Source organism: Zootermopsis nevadensis, unplaced genomic scaffold (genome assembly GCF_977971745.1).
Source record: "Zootermopsis nevadensis isolate Lab colony 2312 unplaced genomic scaffold, Znev_1.0 Znev_ptg000008l, whole genome shotgun sequence".
In the NCBI taxonomy this organism is placed as follows: domain Eukaryota; kingdom Metazoa; phylum Arthropoda; class Insecta; order Blattodea; family Termopsidae; genus Zootermopsis; species Zootermopsis nevadensis.
Genome location: NW_028259140.1, coordinates 9,061,986 through 9,084,563, shown reverse-complemented (window position 1 = coordinate 9,084,563; position 22,578 = coordinate 9,061,986). Strand labels below are relative to the sequence as shown.

General features: G+C 34.8%; 2 protein-coding genes across 7 annotated transcripts; one reads left to right on the top strand and one right to left on the bottom strand.

Moving 5' to 3' along the window:
* Positions 1–968: 968 nt before the first annotated feature.
* Positions 969–14,607, bottom strand: Sec15 (exocyst complex component Sec15). Of its 3 annotated transcripts, none has more exons than XM_022083496.2 (15): positions 14,386–14,607; positions 10,616–10,781; positions 10,133–10,317; positions 9,666–9,767; positions 9,480–9,582; positions 7,897–8,181; positions 7,023–7,190; positions 6,503–6,574; positions 5,824–5,958; positions 5,085–5,263; positions 4,351–4,542; positions 3,012–3,249; positions 2,457–2,598; positions 1,902–2,088; positions 969–1,224 (listed from the first exon to the last, which is right to left on the bottom strand). In XM_022083496.2, exons 1-15 carry the CDS (start codon positions 14,478–14,480, stop codon positions 1,098–1,100), a joined length of 2,376 nt encoding a protein of 791 aa, XP_021939188.1. In that variant the 5' UTR covers positions 14,481–14,607; the 3' UTR covers positions 969–1,097. The 3 variants fall into 3 exon arrangements, with proteins under 3 accessions (XP_021939188.1, XP_087201164.1, XP_021939187.1); XM_087345038.1 differs by lacking the exon at positions 14,386–14,607 and adding an exon at positions 14,021–14,228; XM_022083495.2 differs by lacking the exon at positions 14,386–14,607 and adding an exon at positions 11,642–11,938.
* LOC110839356 (E3 ubiquitin-protein ligase RNF103) lies at positions 12,104–21,687 on the top strand. 4 transcript variants are annotated; one of them, XM_087345036.1, is made up of 6 exons: positions 12,104–12,234; positions 15,141–15,424; positions 15,535–15,832; positions 16,309–16,420; positions 16,713–17,192; positions 17,890–21,687. In XM_087345036.1, exons 2-6 carry the CDS (start codon positions 15,190–15,192, stop codon positions 19,183–19,185), a joined length of 2,421 nt encoding a protein of 806 aa, XP_087201162.1. In that variant the 5' UTR covers positions 12,104–12,234; positions 15,141–15,189; the 3' UTR covers positions 19,186–21,687. The 4 variants fall into 4 exon arrangements, with proteins under 4 accessions (XP_087201162.1, XP_087201160.1, XP_087201163.1 ...); XM_087345034.1 differs by lacking the exon at positions 12,104–12,234 and adding an exon at positions 14,718–15,013; XM_087345037.1 differs by lacking the exon at positions 12,104–12,234 and adding an exon at positions 14,718–15,017 and having other exon boundaries at positions 15,649–15,832.
* Positions 21,688–22,578: the final 891 nt, after the last annotated feature.

Below are 22,578 nucleotides of genomic sequence, written 5' to 3'. Positions count from 1 at the left end.
TTTACATGACCAACCTAAAACATTACCTCAAACACCTTTCATTGTCAGCACTTTTTTAGTATAGTTCTTTACAGTTACTGTCACACATGAAAGTTTATTTTTAGAGGTAGAAACAGATACCAACAGACTTAGAATGGACATTAGTTCACATTACAAAAAGTTGCCTGTTCAGGAGCTCAGCTGTACTTCTAGAAGGTAATATAAAACAACTACACTGAGGACAACAGCCAATGAGTATGTAATAATTGGAATAATTTCTACAAGTATGTGAGCGGAGGAATAACACCACATGCAGTCAAAGTCTACTGATGATAAACAAAAAGCTTACACAACATGTTGCTGGAAGTTTGGTACATATAGAAATTTTAGCTACATTTATAGAATTTGTTTAAATTTACTATTATAATTATTCTGGGACCAGTTAATAAGAGAATAGTATCAATAATTTACAGCTGAGAAGATGACAATGACCATTATATTACTCTTTGGCCAGCAATTGAGGAAATCAGTGTTCTTGCATGTTAACACCCTCCGAGAAATATCTGCATCATCTACACTGCAGCTTGATCCATGGCCTTGTCACCATAATCTTCCTTGATCATATTGTAAGTTTGTGCCATCATACACAAAACATACCATCATTAACTCTTCAAATCATGACAGCTTGGTGTGCCAACTCTAGAGCTTTCCATGTTCACTGTACACTGATTGGAAGCGCACACAAGAACAAATATGTGCCCACATCTTCCCTAAACACACACATGCAGACATGAATACTCACCCAAGTTTTGAGTAACTCTTTGGCTACTCAAAAGTTTAAATATTTCAAAATCTTTTACTACTACACAGCAATGTATGCGGTAGAAATTAATACTAAGCTAGAATTGTTAGTATGAGTACAACTGGACTTCAGGATTTATGTCATAAGGTAGTATTTCACCACAACAATAAAAAATGTACAATTATGCTACAATGGCAAAATATTAAATTTATTTCCCATGTACAGTTACTACAACAACTGAAGTATAAATATAGTAATGGTACTGCATTGCTGCAGAACAGTCAAACTGGCCCTGAACTTACCACAAGAGTATCATTCATTGCTGCTGTGCTGTGAGAGCCAACTGGCGTAATTGTTTCAGGACTGTTTCCAAAAGTTTCTTTTTGTCTCGTTCGCTCTTCTTCAGCACTGAGAAAACATTTTTCTTGTCTGCTTCACGTAACCTTAACACAATACAAACAAAAGGAAAAACTCATATATTTCAGAATGTCCGAAAGCTAACACAGACAAAGAAAGCAAACAACACATGAAGTCCTTTAAATCAAGCCTACACTTCAAAACCATAAGATTTACTGTTATAATAGAGACTCTTTTGTTACTTTTACTTCTTCATTTTTTAACCATGATTTAACAATTGCTTAGGTAACACAGTCCTGAATGAGAACAATGTGAGAAAATGTGTCAGAACTTGTATCAAGGTACTATTGTAGCATTTTCCCGAGTGAAACTATAAAAATTATCAGTCAGGACACCTTGACTTTGGGCTGAGATATGAATCCAGGACCTTCCAAATACAAAGGAGGAGTGCTAAGCATGGCAGTGCAACTGTCAATCTTTTCTGTTATAATCATGCTTTGCATCTCTCCACAGAGTACACGAACCAACAAGACTGTAAGAGTAATAATGTGTTTCACATCTTGGATGCACCAAACTGAATCCTGGATTTCTGTAGTTTCAACTTCTTTCCATACCTCATCAATCACAATAATTCAACAATACCCCATATGACAAGCATTCTCAGCATTTGATACAGCATCATAAAATAGCAATAAACAAAAAATATGTTTATTTAATTCTTGGAAATATTAACACAATGTGTAGGGTTCTGCCCATAACTCACTTCTCCAGCAAAATGATGGCTGTGTTAGGGTTAACCTGCTGGTACTTGCTGTTTTCCTGACCATAGTCATGAAAATATGTTGGCCAGTCCCATGTCATAAACAGATCCAACAACTGACGCAGGTCCGCAAAATAATGCAACAGAGTGCCTTCTTCAAGTCCTGCTACAGGCTCTGAAGCTGCAAATTCTGTGTAACAGTAATAAAGAAAATTATGTGAGACATAAATTTACACTTTGAATACTTGTCTGCATCTAAATCTTTTAAAGCACACCACCATGCATGCATATAAAACATATGGTATGAAAGACTGATACTGGAGAGAAAATATTAATACAGTGGGATAGTACATCAACTATTTATACACTTCAAGAAAGCCTCTGACTCCATTAGGATTCTCATCACATATTACATGTAGCTGGTTAACAGTGACTGGCACAAATTATGCCACGGATCATCAGCTAAGAAACACTGCTCCATCAAACTTTCATAATGAAGAATGGATTGAAGTCATACAGTCAACAATAATGCATTAAATTAACAGAAATATTATTTACGTTCACACTGAATGGTATCCAAATTGACTTGCTGTAGGGCTCCCATTGAAATTTGTTTCACATCTTCACTCAACATAAAACCCAAAACAGACTTTGCAATGTGGTCACATGCCGATTTGCAAGCTTCTTGGGCTACTTCTGGCTGCAAAAATATGTTATACAAAATTATATCATTGTACATGTAGAACTATGTAAGTGGATATGAACTATTTTATTCAAAGAAAACATAGTAAGAAACAAACAGTGAGACAATTAATGACCAATAGAAAAAGTATTAATCATATTAAAAGATCTGTATTCACTAATATGAGTGAGAGCTTTAGATTTATTATCAGTAAGACTGTAGGGGAATATCCAGATTATCATCACAAATTATGGCTCTAGCAGACAAATCAGGATTGAGTAGAAATTGTGCAGAGGCAGTGCGCTTGTCACTCACTACTCATGAATGCACACTTCAAAGACAAAGAAACCTCCCACATGGGAGAAGGTCAAGGCTCGACTTCGGGCTGTTGCGCCACAGAAAGAAAGATTCATTTACGCCGATGTACTCACAGGCAAATTAGTGAAGGAAAGAAATATGCTCTGTAGAAAAGCAATGAGGTCGGTGATGAAGCTGGAAGCATGCCCTTTTGGCTCCACTAGCAGCCAGTCATAGTTTTCTAGTTCCAAGAACTCATCTAATTTACACTTTAGCTTGTCACATATCTGACGCTCTGCATCATCACGAGCAACACGAAACATTGATGACTGACCTTGGTTACGTGAAACCATGTGACTCTCTTTTGGAGCACTGTAAAAGATAAATGAAATGCTCAAATTAAACACACATATTCATATGATACAAATACGTACAAAAGTGTAACATTTCATAAATTCAAGTTTAAATTATACTGAATAGCATTACAGAAAAACAGAAAGGGGCACACCTTAATACAGCAAATGATGTCCTCCCATGCATGCAAAATGTAATATATATTATAAATTTTTTAAAGAAAGGTAAAAACATCTTATATTTGAGGAGAAATATTTCATCAACTAGAGAAATTTAAATAAATTACAGAGAAAATCCATAGACCTGGCAAGTTTTATCAGATTGTTAAAGATATAATATGGAATTGGAAAATATGAAGAATGATTAAAGCTAGACTATAAAAAATATATTACTTGTGTATTGTGACTCATGCAGCAAAAACATGGATGGATGGATGGATGGATGGATGGATGGACTAGAAGTCATACAGATAAAGTTTTTACAGAGTACTAAGAAACGGATATGAAGGAATACAATTTAAAATCAGGACATTATGCATGATCTTAAGGTAGAAACAATACACAAAAAGGGAAATAAATGAGCACTAGGGAGACCAAGGACTAGAGGTGCAGATACTAAGCGAGAGAAGATAAACAAGAACAGAGTAGAAAAACAATGGACATGCATATAAGACAAATGTTATGATTTGTTATAATATGACTGACCCTGCAATCTATAAAAGAAAATTACTATTTTAAAACTAGTGACATTTTTCATTTTCCACTTCCTTTTAGGAACTAAACAGTCAGGGTCAATTACTACGTCACTGTACTCTATCCCATATAAGGCATATAATGGTGTGACCCACCAAGAAATGTAGAAGAGGAAACAGAAGTTAGTGACTGGTCACTGAATTCCTCAAAAATGGGAAGATGAATGATTATGATGCCTGACTTTAAATATCACATACAAGTTTTAACATTTAAGTTGTAAATAAACATGTTCTCACATAACAGTAATAGTTAGATATTTTCTATTTTTAACACTCAATGTGAGAAAGATTGGATATTTGCCCTTGGAAAACATGCACTTTTACTAGTTCAGTAATCAGAAAAGGATGATAACTGATGAACAACAAACCCTGTGATATTGGATACGAACTCCTCCAAGTAGACTGTAGCCTCTTCAAGATAACCAGTATCTATTATAATCTGTATTACTTGAAGAAGGGCTAGACTTGGCTTACGAAACAAAGAGGAAAGGCAACCACTGAATGATCTTGTCAGAAGCAAGTTGGTTGACTTTCTGATCATATCATCCACCTCCTCTTGACTGTAAAAAATAAAAATGATGAACAATATTCTGTGAGATTACAGATCATCACGGTGGTGAGTATAAAGATATTTCACAGGTGCTTTCAGAGGCAATTACTCATTGTCCTGATAACGGTGACAGCAAGAAGCTCAGAAATGTCAGTCAACTTCTACCAGACTACACAGTGCAACAAGCCAGAAGGCAGGAATCTTCAACATTTTCTTAAGATTAATATTCTATATGTTTAAATACAAAAAATAACAACAGCATCTTAAAACTGATAAAAACAGCATCATTTTATTTAACTTTTTCACTGCCTACAATGTTTCCAGACACTATACATGCAAAAAATTCTAAAATTTTAAACACTGGAAAATAATTTTGCAACACATATAATATCAATGTGCTACTGTACCATAAAAGTTTAACTCAAAACACAATTTTGGCTATGAATGTGAGTTAAAAAAGAAAATACATGGTGTATAACACCAATGAAAGCTGCAGGTTTTGAAGTACTATTTCACTCTAAACAAAAACAGATGCTTTAAATATTATTTTACCTTAGACTGAGATCTTCTGAAAACTTCAGGCAGGCATAGATAAATTCTTTAACCTGCTGATACACCTTTGGAACTAATGGTGAAAATGGAAATCGCTTAGGAAAAGGTGTAAGCTCCAGAGCTTGGTCATGAAATGGAAATGACTCCACAACATTGTCATACTCTGCCTGGGATGAAACCTGTAACACAGTCTCATTTTAGTGTTCAGAATACAATAAATACAATTATTAAAATATGACCAAATTAAATAAATGAGAAGAAATAAGCATTACATAGCAGTGGATGAATTACCAAGATGTCACATAGCGCATGTCAATTATGGTCTCCTGGACTGTGATGCTCTGTAGTCATGCAGATGGTTATTGACATTTCAAAGCAAAGTATCATCTCCATTTTCTGGAGATAGTGGTGATACATTCTTCTCAAATGCTGATGTTCACATAAAAGACTACACAGCATCACAACCCTCAGTCTATTTAGAGAGTCTATGTGATATCAAGACTAAATCTTTAGAAGAAAAAACCGTATGTATAAAAGTGATTTAAACATAAGCATCAAATGGATTCCCATAACAAATCATGAACAAACATCCCAACAGGAAGACACAACTTGTATTCCTACTTAAAATACTATAAGGCTGTGTGCACCTTTCAGGATAAAACAGGTCACTTTTAACTCATTAATTTGAAACAATATGTAATGATGACATATTCAAAGAATTTCTTTGTAAATAGCTTACCTGTATAGGGAGAAAGCTTTCCTCATCAAGTATTTCCCTGAACACCTGAACCCAGCGCTGCATTAGCACCTCATTGTAATGGTCTCGGATTTCATGTAACAAGTCAAACAATTGATTCACTGAGTAGCCATAGTTCTGCAAAAGACAAACAACACAGACATATTACAAAACAATATGATCATTAGTGTATCCATAGGAAGAATTCCTTCTTCAGAACTCCATCAGTTACCTACATGCCTGCTTAGCTGTTTACCAATATTATGGGATACCTCGTGACCAGTTTCATGAAAATAAACATCATTTCACTGTACTCACCTCATCTTTATATATTTAAACACTCATTTTTATCGATACTAATATGGCAACTCTACAGACTCAGGAGATGCAAACCACACTACTGCAATTCAAATAAAATGATGACATTTTAGAACTAAAAATTTAAACAATCATAAAATTTATACAAGATTACTGAAATAAACAGAAATAACAAGAAAGAAGAATGGCAAACAAATTAACACCAGATTACAGCATAAAAGCATAAGGGGAAAAGAAATTTAATATCTGACAAGATGATGACCTATCAATGATGACATTCCTTTTTAAATTATTTCCACTAAGGCCAGTCTATTAACTTGTAAAAACTAACATCATACATATGAGTTATGTTACATTTACTAACCCTGAGGGTGGTATTGAATAACATAATCAAATTCTTTATCTTGAGCATGAGAGTTGCATCTGTACAATAGGCCTGAAACAAGAGAAAATAAAAACAAAATTACAAAAATTCTTGCAAGTTTGCAACCTGATAATGTTTCATGTACACACAGGCTATAATATCTAATGACAATGTAGAAGCTTTTGCCTACATACTTTACCTGTATTAAATGTAACTTTTTCCCACAAGATGTCACAAGAGACAGCTTTATTTTTCAAGCTGTAGATACCATTATTAAGTTGTTAAATGGCAGCCATGGCTTCTTTTAAATTCAAACAATTTGTAGAAGAAAATATTAATAAATTCTAATTTTCTGTTCCTGAATATGAGGGCGAAAGAAAAGACAAAAAGCACTCTAAAATTTAAACTAAATTAAATAAGTTTTTAAACATATTTTCACAGGCAAGGCAAAAGCAAAATTTATGCACTGTAAGAATTAAAAACCTCACAAATAAATGGTGAATAAGACAGTAGAACATACCGAATGTGTTCGTAAGGCATTAACTATTTTAGACAAGGCCATACTCCAGACTTCATCCAAGTAGGTTCGGTTCACTAAACCATTCCCTGTATTCAATACATGATCCTCAACTACAAAGAAACCTACAATCCCATGTATGTAGGCTCGATATCCAGCAATAGTCTCATGCTGAAAAACAAAAGAAAATTAATTTATGAGTACGGTTATATAACAAAACCCATATCTTAACAGTATATTGAGTAACAAACTAGAAAACTCTCTAGTAGTAGAACTAAAATGTTCCAAATACCACCATTTGACACAATCCTGAGCCAGTTCAATCCACCTCCTATCCCCATAATCTAATTCTCAGAACCAGCTTAATGATATCAGCCAATCCACTTCTTGATCTTCCATCAAGCCTTAATCCAAAAGGATTCCACACCAAAAACCTGTATGCATTTCCGGTGTTACCTATTTGAGCTGCATGTCCAGCTCATCATAGCCTCCCATCCTAAGGACTAGGGTTTGATCCCTATCAGAGGCAATGGATTTTTCATCTAGCCTCTGCATCCAGACTGGCTCTGACCAGTGGGTACCAGAGGTCGTTTCGCCAGGAGCAAAGCGTGATCAGTGTGATGCTGACCACTCTCCCCCATCTACTTATGAGTAGGAACTATATTTCATTTCCCCATAAGCACCTCCATGGCATGCAGTGGAACAATTCTACTTTACTCCAAAGAACACCATGACATATTTCATACCAATGGCAACATGTGCATTCCCTTTATTTCAAAACACTAATGCATAGTGCATATTTGTGTTGGTACATCTGGTGCATGAACAACAAAGGATTTCCTGACCCACTGATCAGTTCATAGCCGCACACTCTTACCATGTTTGTAGGTGGCTGAAGAACAAGGCGTGCCTGTTTTTTCCTTTGTTTTCTGTAGTATGTCTCAAAAGTCTCCCTTGAACCCAACACTGTGTAAATATGCAAGCAACGGTAGACAGGAGAAAAATCAATAAGATCTTGCGCACTCAAATCCTCCTCAGCATCATATGTACTTTCGGCAGGTTGCTCATAGTCTATTTCGCCAGTAAATGGATTTGGTGGTGGTGGCGCCTGCCTCTTCTTTCTGCCAATGACACCTGGATCACTGCCCAATTGTTCAGCTGTCTAGATAAACAACATCAATACGACAGTAGAGACAGACAATGAAAGTGGAAATACGCGTGTTTAAAGAAATTACAGACTCATTTTTGACCCTAAAAACTTATATTTTTAAAAAGTTAATTATAAAAGACAATGTATATCATATCAGTAAGTTCTAAAGTGGAATGTTTATTATACAAATGCCAAATCAGTATTGTTATGAAATTCATAATAAGTAGAATCTCAATGGAACAGAAACAGAATTACTTTCATACATATTAGTATTCTAAGTAATTAAATCATAATTTTCAATATGTTCAGCAACACATAAATTATGAACATCATTCTCACCTATAGCATCATTATCATAGTTTACTACACCAAAAACAGAGGAATATTTGCATAAAATAAGAAGAAAGCACAGAAAAACCACCTTACAAGTAAATAGGAAGCCAGTTGTTTTTCTGATAATACAATGAACCAAATAACAAAAATTAATAAGAAAAATATACTTCATAGCAACAGTATCAATAATACAAAAAGCAATCACATTTCTGTTTTCAGACTTTAGGTATCCTAAATAGTGCATCCAATTACTGAACAAGTGGTACACTTATGGTTTACACGTAGTATCTAAACCAATTACCACTGTTTCGGTCTATTTTAGTAATGTTAAGTTCTGATAAAGTTCAAATCAGAATGCTTGCTTCACTGAGTCTTGTGCTACTTAAAAAAACATAAAAACATCACTAGGTACAAACTTTATTTCAGTTCAACTAAATCAAGATGGCAAAAACACTGCATTTATAAACTCATAATTTCAATCTTAAGTAACTAAGAAGTAAAAGAAACAATAAATAACAAGACTTTTAAAATGACATGGAAACCTGACTCCAATTATATGGAATATGTAAGAAACACATCTTTATAATTTGTGTGCATCTACAGCATGTCAAACAAAGTCTGTATAAATATGTATGTCCGGTCATTTGGAATTTACAATTAGAGGATCCCATAAATAATATTGCTTTCAATTTTACCTTACAATAAGCCATCAAGTTGGCTCCAAGAGAACCAGGAAGAGCTGGAATTTGGTAGCTTAATTGGGTACTCACATATGCTGAAGATTTTATATTAGTACATTAAAATGTGAACATTATAATCAACAATGTTAAAACTCTTTTAGAAGCTACTGAAACTTAAATACAAATTAAATAAAATACACAACCTTGCCACAATATTAATATCAACATCAAAGTACAATAGTTAATTTGGTCTCCTACATAAGAAAGATAAAATAGAAATAAGCTTAAACCACTTACATGCCTCATCGCTACCTCTCCAATTTTTGGTGAGAATTTTCGGATGTTTTCCAAAAAGTCCTTCAAATCTGACATTGAAGCCTCCTTTATGTTTTCTCTCATCCTACAAAATAAAGATTTTCAAAATGAAACTGCGCAAAATATAATTATTTGAAAATATTTGTATTTAATAAGGGCACAGCATACTTTGGTATGTTCTCCTTCATCTGATGTGAAAACCGATAATTTGCAACTCTAGGCAAGTACAAGTGCTCCAACTGCTCCAGGGTCTTTAGAGCTGGATAATACCTACAAAAAGTAAATTAATTTACAACAGTCAATAAATTAATCCATTCATAATATGTAAATTAGCCTACTATCTGCTTCAGGGCCATTTTTAAATGTAATGTTTATATGTAATTTATGTTACATGCACCTGTTACACATGAATCATAAAAATAATTAATGATTTATAAGAAAATTTAAAAATTTGTAATAAAAATGTGTCCTACCATTGTCCAAATAGATCAATCGAATAAATAAAAACCTCGACACCTACGGGTAAAAGAGGATGAGAGAGACAGAGAAAGAAAGAAAGTAATAAAAATTAAAATTACAACAGTTACATTTGAAATAGAGCATTATCCAATGCTCGTTGTGTGCACACTAATTACCGTTTCTCTTTCATTTGTAGCTGGAGTTTGGCATAAGTTGTGAGGACAGGAAGGCATGATGACAGGTTATCAATTGCTGAAGCTATATTGCTCTCCACTTTCCGAGCTTGAACGAGCTCCTCTCCTTTCACCAAAACATTAGCTGCTGAGGTCTGCAATTCTCGATCAATTTCAACTACCTCACTCTGCAAGTACCAAGAATAATTTAAACAGTATTTTCTGGTTACAGCATAATTTGTATAATTTATCATTCTTTGAATTCTAGCATGATTCATCATTTTATAAACAGATACTGTATGAATTAATATAATAATTTTCCACAAGAATGTATACACTGTTCAACTGGAATACGTTTCTTATTACAGCTAGCAACAGACAACTGCACAACATACAATTCTTACAAAACATAAAAGGACATATAAAGGCAAAAATGAACAATTTTCATTCTCATATCAGAACCATGAACTTTACAGAAATACTTACATTTAACTTTTTGGCTTGGGACCTGACTTGAAGAAGTTCTCTTATGGAATCAATAAATCCCTGATAATGGAAATTACACATACGTTCTATGTCTTTGTCATGGCTTTTGATTCGAGCATCCAGACGTTCCATAAACTTCTGGTGTTCATCCCCATCATATATGGCTCTGTTAAAATACAAAATCTAACTTAGTTCACAGTCTTAAGGAGAATAGCACTGAATAATTTGTGTAAGACAAACTGAGTAGGAAATAGTGGTTGCAGTCTAGTTTAAGGTACTAACCATTTTTCCTGAAAGGGTTAAGGGTTAACTAACCTCAGAACTTCTGAATATAAAGCAGAAGTCCAAATCAATGTACTCTGGTGTAAGGTTTTAACTACATATGTACATGCGCTTTGAATAATAATTACATAAAATAAATAAGATCAGAAAAACAATATATGCCTCTGTACATATAACAATATGTAACAGGCAGATGTTTACAATACCACCCATAGAATATAATGTGCAATGACAACAGGATCAATAAATGGCAGGATAAAGATGCTGTAACAGATGCAGCAGTACCACCAGTCAAAAATATTGTCAAAAGAGGATGAAAAATCCTAGGACATGGAAAATAGATACTGTGTAGAATATATAGACCAAAGTAGTCTTGATAACAATATTAACAATGGTAATCAATTATTTTCATGAAGCAGAGCCCTTTTCAAGAAGATAACAGTCAGCCACCTGTCAAGAAATTCTCCACCTTCTATGGAAACTAATGGTGTTCACAAGATCCTGGCCACTGGTCCCTATTCTGAGCCAGACAGGTCCAGTCCACATATCAACACTATTTATAAGGCAAATTTTAATATTATCATCTAATATATGTTTTGTTCTCCCAAACAGTCTCTTTCCTTCAGGTTATACAACCAAATAGTGGCTCAAACAAATAATTTGAGTCATGTATCATGAAGATTTATCTCCTGTTTAAATAAAGTTACTAATGTTTTCTGAAACAAACTATTTCCATTAACTTACAGCACTTCCAAACCAAATGGAAAGTTGCTGAAGTTCTTTTCAAAATTATTTGCACATTCTTCAACAGAAGATATTAAACAAGTACTTTTATGAGATTCCATCAAAGCTAATGACTTGTTCTACGATCTGACTGATTTGATTAATATTAACTTCACACAAAATATTATAACACATTTCACTCTTCATTTATGGTGCAGTACATGGCCAATGAGTACTGCTCTCATGTAACTATCACAGTATCAACCCACTTCACTGGAGATGTGTGTGTGTATGAAGGGAATCAATGCTATACTGATGGATGGTAATAATTAACAAACCAACACTAAAAGCATATGGCCTTCTACTCCCCTTTTAATCAGCAGCAGGAAACAATAAAAAAAATCACACAGGAAGCAGACCAAACCACTATCATGTTTCAACAGACCAGCTGGGCTATAAACACCAAACTTCCTATTACAGTGCAGTGTTTATAAAATGTTCACAGAACATTCTCATTGAGTACCTAGTGGGAAGGAAAAAAAAGCAATAAATACAACCCATCACTTCCATACACACACAAACATCTGTACAGCAAGGATGGAGAAGGGGTTGAGGTATTGTAACTTTGGAACAATAACTAAATCTATTCATTCTTTATATTATGTAATACAGACATTATAAGCTTATGCAACAACTTCACAAATATCTTTCACAGCTTCCATTAAAATATATGGGTGTGAAATTTGGTCTTCATTATAATGTAATAAATAATACAGAAGGTGTTTAAGAATAAGGTGATGAGGACAATATTTAGACCTCAGAGGGAGAAAATAACAGGAAGTTGGTTAACATTTTACAACAAGCTTCAAAACTTTTTACTCTTCACACTCCTTTAGATAGTGAACTGGAAGGATACTGGACAGACAAAGAGGAATGCAACTGGGAATCAAATTATGCCAATGATGTTAACAAACCACATCGGTGCATAACAGTCTCAGTCTTAATTGGAGGGGAATTGATACATTTTTATCCAGATTAATGCTCCCCAAATAGACAAGCCACACAAAGTAGAAACATCTTAGGAAGAAGAAGATATGCTCCCAAGGCAGAATGTGATGAGGACATGAAAGAGATAAAGAGATAATGAGAAATGGAGAAGTATAAATTATGACAAAGGCATCAGAAACAGTCTTAGGAGATGTTAAGGTTATGCCTAGTGTTAGTGTCAGAAAGAATCAAAAGCTGTTGGTAGCAGATTTTAAAACTATCAGAATAATTAAGATAGCTGCAAGGAAACACCAAAGACAAAAGTATTTAAATTACAAAACTGGGAAGGTAAAGAAGAAATCCAAAATAATATAAAAATACCAAAGAATGAAATTGGGTCAATATAAAAAGAATATAAGCTGTTTAAGAACACATTAGTATCAGCAGGAGATAAAATATGTGGGAAAATACAAACAGAAAAGATAAAAATCACCCTGGGAGAATGACAGAACTGCAGAAGAAATAAAGATGAAAAATAGCATGAAGGAACGTGTTTAAAACTATACGAAAAGCAAACAAATAAGATTGAAAGGAACAGGCAAAGAAAACCATCAGAATTGATTAACATGATCTATGGAAGAGATTCTCAAATACTTGAGGAGAAAAGATCATTAAGATCATTACAAGACATCCAAGAAATTAATTTACAGAGGAAAGCAGAAAATATGAAAGAAGACAGAAGAAATATGTAAAATCATAGGTGACAAATGACAGTCAAGGTGAAAAAAAATATATATAGAAGGAAAAGTTACTTAGAAAAGTTGTTATGGGTAAAAGCCATCAACCCATAAATGGCAAAAATAATAAGAGAAGAAGTTGAAGAAGAAACAGCATGAATATGGAGAGGAGAAAGACTTAGAAATGGATGAAGAAATAAGGATATTGACATGAGAATAGCAATGGGAAAAGTAAATGACATGAAGAAATAAAAAGAGAGGATAAAACACAAATACAAAATATAAGGGTTGGAGAACCAGTGGCTATAATGAGTACTAATAAATATTTTAAAGAAAAGAACAATAACATAAAAGAAAGCCTAATAATCCCAATTTATAAAAAAGGGCATAAGAATGCAAAAACTTATGGAGGAATTATATTATATCATCAGTATTATACCTAGTCTTAATGTACGTGAAACTGAAAATACACATGTACCTATTTCTGCTTAAATGCATTAAAAATTCAGTAACCTTATTTTTGAGCTCATTCTCATTAACAGAGCAATCAGAATGACTGCAGTCTTCTTAATCATACAAGGCAACACTGGCTAACCCAGTTTTATGCATTAAATTACGGACACCAAAACAGACCCATTCAAGACCCTCCCTTCAGGGAAAGAGTAACCACCCTTACCTGATAACTAAACCCACACTACTGGTGTCTGTGGTCTCAAGTTCATATAGTAAATGTTCATATTTAGGTTGTGTGCTGATAATTGCTTCAGATCCTCTAGAAGTAGGCTTTGCCATCACGACCATAAACTGTCACCCTATCAGAGACTTGTAAACGACCTCAGACTGTCAACCTGTTTCCTCCCAAGTTGTTTGGGCGCTTTGTGGGGTTACTTCTGTGACTTACAAATTGAACCACCAATTGCGCAGATGCGAAATTTTGGATCGAACACGGGAGCTCCTGCGTACTTTCGACATTTTACTCGCGGGGGCTTTGATTTCATATCAGACCCTCCCCTTCTGAGAGTACAGTATATGTATACATACCTAAATGTCGGTCCCCAGTATTCATCAATTCCTTCTATCTCTTGTAAGAAAAGTTCATGATGCTGAGACCCAGTGTCCTGTTGATGGGTATCCATGTTACATTTAAATACTAATAAAAAAGTCAAGAACTCATAACAGGACTGACAGCCTCAATTCCCAACATCGCTTTCACGCCATAATAAATAAAGCTTGCGCACACAAGACACAGTTCAGCAAGGGCAACTATCGTATGTCAACTATCGTTAGTCAACAAATCGATGTTTTTCGATTTCGATTATTGTAAGTTGGTCGTCTGCTGGAATCTGGCTGTCAGTAGAAACTTAATTTAACATAGGTTTCAATGTAACACGTTGCAGTAGAGTTGGCAGTATTGGAATTTATATATTAAGAAGGGGCGTAACGTAAGATATTAATATTGAATACGCGAACAGTCATCAAAAGCATTTGAACTCATACATCATATCCCGCCAATCAGATCCTTTGAACATGTGATTACATTGTGATCAGCGATAAAAAGGGGGTCAAGGACATCCGATAAATGTGTGCTTGGTGAAAGTGTTATAGAATTATACCAAACAAAAATACAACACACAAGACGTCCCTGTTTTTTCGACAAATTGAAACTTATGTAGGTAATGTTACTGCAATTTAAAGTACATCCTGAATAATTATTAACAGCAATCATTGACATTAGAATATGGGATTTTGCCCACTGCTCACCTATATACTCATAGTAATGTCTTATTTCTCTTTAGGAAGAATGTACGTTCTCTGTTAAATATTATATGACATAAATAACTCACAATGCGGTCCATATGGATCCAAGCCACTTTGCTGATAATATATTTGGTATTGGTGTTCTTAATATCTCGGATATTGGATTTGGTGCTGTGGTATCAACATGGAATTTCTTCCACTCAGATAGTAGATCCATTGCTACTTAGTGTTCGTCAGTTAAAACACCTTCTAGAAAATAGAGGTGTAAGCTATGCAGGCTATGTTGAGAAAAAGGAATTGGCTGAGTTGGTTGAAGCATCAGGTATGTAATATTTCATGAAACTTGGAATTCATTTAGTATGATACATTCATTTGGATAAGCACTTATGGAGAAGAGAGGAATGATTAATGAATATTTCTGTTGACTTATAGCTGTAGTGGTCCAGAGTGAAGTGGAAGAATTGGGTCATGTTCATGGTGTTACTGGAACAGATAAGTCTGCTAGGGAACGGCTTACAGCACCCTCACCTCCATCTCATTTCACAGGTGGTCCTCATTTCTATGAAGAAGTAGAGGATACAAAGGATAGTGTATGGTTGGTACAGGTTGTGCCGACTGGTGGACCCCATGTAGAACCACTGCTTGATGATTACAGTTGGCATATTGTCTGCAGTCAGGTTGCACCCTTTGCTATAAGGACTGGTGTTTTTGACTGCAGACTGGATAGACGGTAAATCTCATTGTATTATCCACATTTAAATACTGATATAATGCAAGGACATAGCCAGACATGAAATAGTACTATTGGTTAAGCAGGGCACTGAACGAAGTGGCATGCAGAGTGAACACCAAAGATTGAAACATTATTTATTAATCCCCTGCCTGAGTGAATGAATTCTTATTTGTGTTAGTTTCACACTATGGTTAGGTGGTCAACTATAACGTGGAAAATCTGTCTGATTAGAGACTGATATATGTCCCAGCAGTCAGAAGCTTACTTTGTAATTGAGTGTACTATTTTTGGTATGATAGAATTAGTATGAGCTAAGGAACCAATCAACAAAACATTATGCAGAATGATGTGTTTGTCACAATTAAATAAACAGAGGACAGGCTGTTTATTTTGCTTTCTACACAAAATAATCTTATTGGCCCGTAAGGATGTTTTTCATGATAGTTTAATGTTTTCCAATATTTTGGTTTCAGGCTTTGTAGTAGTAAAGGCTGGCACCATCCTCTGTTGTTACTAGCATTGCCAAAGGGAACAAGAGCGAAAGATAGAGTTATCCTCAAAACTTTCACTTCCACACGACCACAAGTAAGTCTTTCTTGCTATTGAATTTTTGAGCAACCAGAATGGGTATTTAATGCCAGGATCTCTATGCAGTGTTCTTAATTCCCATTCAAGAATTACAGCATGGTCAAGGACTTAACACATTTTATTTTGAAATTACCTCAGATTCTACCCATTTTCACACTGCAATGAGAATGGTTTGTGAATAGCTATAAATTAAGAAAAGCAGAAAGTGATGCTCAGAAATTCCTCGTATCCAGATTATTTTTTTAACTTATTTTGATTTTGCTATATTGGTATTTTTCAAACTTTTCAGTCAATTGTAGAATGGGTTCGAGATCAGTTGTCCATCCGTGTCAAGAATATCCATGACATAGATGAGCTGAATCGAGATTGGCTCCAAGATGAATCAGCAGGGAACAATGCCACTTCTGCCTCAAGTAGTGGCAGCAGCAGTGATGTAAAAGTTTTGTTATTGACTCATCTACTTCATCCACCACTTTTCCTGGCAGCACTTAGTATTAAATTTACTGGTCGCATCAAGTTTGGGATGTTTTCTTTAAAGAAAGAAGATTCTGAGGCAGTACGGAAAAAACTCAAACTCCTTGATCATCAGATTCCCAGCTATTTAATTGTAACACCAGAACGAAAAGTTGTATATGGTCAACGGAGATTTGAACATTTTAACTTTGCTTCAATGAATTTGTTCCTTCGAGCTGTTCAGCCGGAAATGAATGATGTTTTTCTGTGCAGTTTGGTTCTTGTCAACATGCTTGTCAGCCTGCAGATATTTCAGGTAAAGGACACACATTTGGATGGAAAATGCATGTGCTAATAATATATATTATACCATAACTTCTCATAGCCCATTAAAGAAAATTATTTGAGGATCTTTATAATAGTGACAGTCTGCAGCCTTCAGAAGTTCTGCATACATTTTTATGTCCTTTGCATGTAGTACATAAAAATAAATTAATGTTGGAGAATGTGTCTCCAAATCTATTCATTGAACTTAAGTAAATTTGGCATTGAAGGTCTACATTAAAACGTTTGTCTGGTAAATTTAATTTTGGTCACTATTTTGTATATATAATGTAAACATAAAATCTTAAAACAAAGTTTTTAGCTGTCCAGGTTATAGAGAATTTCATTATTAACTGAGCTATTCCAGCTCGTACATCATAAAGCACAAGCAAAAGAATTGTTTTTATACAGTGTATTTTTTTTAATTGATTTGGTAACAGAATATTGACTACTTTTGATTAGCCCTGTCAACAATAGATTTATGTCTGCAATAAATGTGGGCTAACATATGAAAAATTCGTACTCCAAGTTGGGGTGCACATATTCACTCCTGTGAGGCAGAAAATATGAAGACATTGACCGTGTGTTGCATGCATTTTCACAAATTAGTTTTAAAATAATTTGAACACATTAATTTGAGGAGTGCCCTTCTAAATATTATAACAAAGTATGTCCCCATTTTATTCCAGGTTTCTTTTCGATTTTGGTGGAAATGTGTGGCACGATGCCTGTGGACAGCTGTCAGCTACAACTTCTGGCTTTTCTCAGTATGGCTGTTAATATTAGCCACTTACAGATTCTCTCTTGTCAGCTTCTTAGCTGACAAAGGACTCATTTTGGTGCGGTACATGAGCCTTACTGAAATTGGCTCTATGCTCCGAGCAGACTGGCAGATTCTAACCCAGCATCCTTACATGTTATTTTTCACATTCTTTGTCTATGGGTTTATGGCTACATGGCTTTTATGGCAGCACTGTCATGATGAAACAGAAATTGAGAGGGAATCCAATCACCCATGGTGGGAAGTATTGCCTGTGGATTCATATTGGATCAACTGCTTGTTTCGTCCCATGGTCACACTTACACGACCTCTACTGCCCAGTGAATTGGAACTAGATGAAAGCATTGAAATGCTAATTGATCGTCTAGCTGTTCCAAACTTTTGGTTACAACCTGTCATCCCCAATGACTACGTTAAAGATTTACCTGTGTGGAAATTTAGAGGCTGGGATAATTCAGCCCTAAAAATTAATGGAAAGCATATTAATAAGACGGACAATTCGCCTGAAGTTGTGGAACGAATGATGGATGGAGAAGACCCTTATGAAATGCCATGTCAGAATTGTGCAGTTCATTGTTGTGGCTGCGCCTCAGAAAGAGTGAAATACCGACACCTCGAATCAAGTCATAGCAGTCAAAAGAAGAATGATGCCTATTCTACACAGCTCCACCAAAGGAACGTTGAGCAAAGTCAAAATTGCTGTGCCTGTAGTGTAAGCTTCACAGATGTTCCTGCTGAAGTTTGTAGTGCACTGGACAGATGTCCGACTTACAGTAATAGAAACATACAGTTTCATAATGAAAATGCTGGATCAGGTAATGTTCAAACAAGGATATCATGTTCTTTGTGCATTAACAGACAGACATTTTCTGATAGGCATCCCAGTGATCTAACAGCATCCGATTCAGATACGTCTGTGTCAAGCAAATGGGATTCAGGGAACATGAAAGGCAGCTTGTCATATTCTGAAGAGAGTGGGGATGAGACGAGTAACCTGCCAGCTGGGATGCTTCCAACAACAGAGTGTGCTGTCTGTCTTGAGTCATACCGATGGGGAACCATTCTCTGTGGCTTGCCATGTGGCCACAACTATCACCAATGCTGCATTATGGAATGGCTTGGCAGAGATAATCATCACTGCCCAGTCTGTCGTTGGCCAGCGTACAAATCCAAACATGGTCTTTCTCACCTGCATGGAGAATAACTTGCTCTAGTGTTCTTGTCTTTGGTTCCACAGTAACTGCAAAAGTATAACACTTTCAGGTAGTACATAAGGTATAAAATAAACATTCTTTGGGTAGAAATGTGGCAAGGGAGACATACACCACTGTGCCATTAGAGTTTAAAGTATACATGAGCTTCTAGCTCAAATTAGGAACTTGCCATAATGCCATGTAAAAATACTTTGTCAGCTTGCCACCTATTGAACTATATTTTTAAAAAATTCACAGTTAAATGAAAGATATACAAAACACTGTGTTTTGTACATAGCACAGATAATAATGATCTACAGGGAAAGTATTGTGATTTTCATGCGAAAATAGATTCTAACATTGTAAAGTTGGTCTGTGTACAGATATCATGTCCTGTTTTATTGAATTATAATACACATGTAAGCTACGTTTTTCCTTCTGCATTAAGTTCTTAATTCAGACTCCACATTCTACATATTCCTATTTTTTGGATTCTTTTTAATGATGGTAGAGTCTTCACTGTAAAGCACCATATTACTATTATTAATAAGCTGATAGAATTAATAGTCATTCATTCTGCATTTAATGAGTTAAAGGACAAATCACATGAACATCTATTTTATATCAGGGACCAGATCATGATTTGTGCAAGCATAAAAATACATACATGTGAGAATAAAGCCAAATAACTTTCCAATAAGTTTTTTTAAAATACAATGATAAAATTAACTGGGTAAGGCTGATACTTAATTATGCCATGCTTTTAGAACTGTAAATGTTTTCCACACCTCTTTTGCAGAATATTAACTCCACTGCCACAGCAAATTAAAAGAACTGCTTGGTTCATTTCTAGAAATAAAAACCTTGGCAATGTGAACACTACTAGTAAAAAATTTGTAAAGAGAGTAATAATCCTGATTCTTTAATGTTTGAGAGGTTCAGTGGAGTGGAAAGGGCTGTTGTCATTATTTTAAATATACTATAGTAAGCAATGTCATTTTATAGGCCCTTTTGGTGAGGTATGGGACTAAATAAATGGTCTTACCTTTAATGTTAATCATAAGCTTAGTGGTATTCTTTTTGGGGCATAACTGTCTTTCATTATTTTGAAGTATCAGGGAGTATGATACTACTAACTGTTCTGTGCACATTTGTATGAATCATTCCAACCAACATTTGTTGTTTTCTGTCATGTTAACACATTGTTCTTCTGTTCATTTCTTTTGTAAGGAATATGTTTACATAAAGTGTACTTAACAATAAAGTAAGTTCCATTGCCAGTTCAGCATTCTTCAAACAGGTAGTACAGAGAGCCATCACCATGTGGGTTACAGGAGAAAGGGTGGGGTTACTGATTACATCACCTCTCAAACATTGTGGAAACCGGTATAGTAACACACAATTATATATACACTTCTTTTGTGTGTGTGTGGTATGTCTAATGGTGGCAGACATACATGGATTCCATAAAGTGGAGTGTATTTATAGGTTGAGCTAGTCATTCTCAGAAAAGGACTGTGCTCAATAGGATTAGATATGTACTCTAGCACATTTTTACTAATTTGTGTAATAATATCTTACACTCACAGTGCTCCAGGTTTTTTTAAAGTTATGTCAATTCTAATGCAAAAATTGGGCTAACAAATGTGAAAATTTTGAAATGCCACATAATACAGTTTTGTCACTTGTTACCAGTCACATACCTGAACAGGGTTTATATACAGTATATGCTTATATATCATTACTTTATTGGTTCCAAACTGTACTAAGAGGCTTTAAATTTTTATATATCTTTATATACTGGCTATATATTTGGGAAAGGTGGGTAAGAGTAAGTCTCCGTATGCAATGTTGTTTTCAAGTTTGCTGTCCTGAGAACAGAAGTAGAAATGTTGCCATTGTTGAATATCAAGATATAACAAGATGAATGCCACTATTCTATTGAAAATCATTTGTCCATGGAACATAAGAATCTATTTCCTGTCTCTAGACTGTAATTTTATACACTTATGCCTTGCTAAGTGCACCAAAATGATTTTTATAACAAATGCTCAGAATGGAAGTTCCATACTCTGTTCTTAATTACACAACTTGAGCGCCAATTCAATATCACCTTTTCTGTGTTTATGCAGTCAATGTATATGGCTGTTTATTAATTAAAATGTGGTTTATGGAAAGAATTGTGTTCGATGTGTACTCTTACTGACCTTTCCCATACTATAGTACTGTTCTTTCTAAGTGAACTAGATTACATATAATCACTTTACTGTGTTATAGGTAAGGCCTTGCATTGTGAAAAACTAATAGTTAATTAATGAAAACATTCCTTTTGCTTATTTCTTGCTTTTAGTTTCAACACTGAACAATTTTATATGTTAGGATAGTTGTTAAAAATTCAGTGACTACTGTAATGTAATTATGTAATTTCTTTTATGAATGGGAAGAAACAGCATTTCTTTGACTATATCAATCATGAAGAGTTGTAAAAATATAAATCTGTGCCATTCATCAAACGCTTGTTGTTTATTTAACATTATGTGGACTGCATTGGTTATATACTGTCTAATGAGAAATAACATGGTGATTATGAATGACTTCTGAAGGAGGAGGTTATAGACTATTTTAAGGAACCACCCAAAACTTTCCTTGCATTTTTCAAGTCATCAAAATAAAGAAATAGAGTAAATGGCTGGTCCAGTATAGTGTAAGGTGCAGGCTTGTGGGTGACCAAAGGGAATAAGCTCTGTGTTCAGGGGTTGGTAAGCAGCAGACAGTATGAAGAATCTCAGTGGTATTGTGGGGAAGTATATACAGAATGTCCAAAGCTTAACTGCATGCCCTTGGGATAATTTTGAGTCAAAAAGTTCAAATTTATTGGGTTAAAATGTAAATATAATAAAGAAAGACACTACAAGCTCGATTAGATGCTAGCTAGTAAGGAAGCTGGTCTACAAATAAAGGCAGAGAACTGAGTGTACTTTCACGTTTCAATATCAAACTACAGGACAGAATCATTAGTCAGATTCTCAATGGTTACAGAGCTATGGATAGAAATTCAAGATGATTTAAACAAAACAAAATATGATTACATATTTACTTCCAGCATGACAGAATACACCAGTCTGTTTACCTATTAGGCTTATGTCTAGTAAGGACTGGTGGGGACGATACCCACTGTCATGAAGGAAAATGTCACTGACCTGAGGACATTCAGAGGTGATGAGAGACCCACTTAATGTAACTCACAAATTATATGACAACTACACTACAGGTATGTCTATTTCTGTTCATCATAGTCTCCTGGGTTCTGATGGTAGTGGTCTTGTAGGTAATTTTTAATGCTCCTCACTACTGCGAGAACCACAAATCTCAGACATTCATATTTCTTTCATAAAATATTTAAT

Bases quoted from the DNA above. Each gene is read 5' to 3' on its own strand.
- LOC110839356 (XM_087345036.1), top strand. From the start codon at position 15,190: ATGCGGTCCATATGGATCCAAGCCACTTTGCTGATAATATATTTGGTA. The intron at 15,833-16,308 runs GTAAATCTCATT...TTTTGGTTTCAG, and splicing joins GACTGCAGACTGGATAGACG to GCTTTGTAGTAGTAAAGGCT. The intron at 16,421-16,712 runs GTAAGTCTTTCT...CAAACTTTTCAG, and splicing joins TCACTTCCACACGACCACAA to TCAATTGTAGAATGGGTTCG.
- Sec15 (XM_087345038.1), bottom strand. From the start codon at position 14,145: ATGGTCGTGATGGCAAAGCCTACTTCTAGAGGATCTGAAGCAATTATC. The intron at 9,583-9,665 runs GTATGCTGTGCC...TTTATTTTGTAG, and splicing joins ATGAAGGAGAACATACCAAA to GATGAGAGAAAACATAAAGG. The intron at 2,089-2,456 runs GTAAATAATATT...ACTGTTACACAG, and splicing joins GGATACCATTCAGTGTGAAC to AATTTGCAGCTTCAGAGCCT.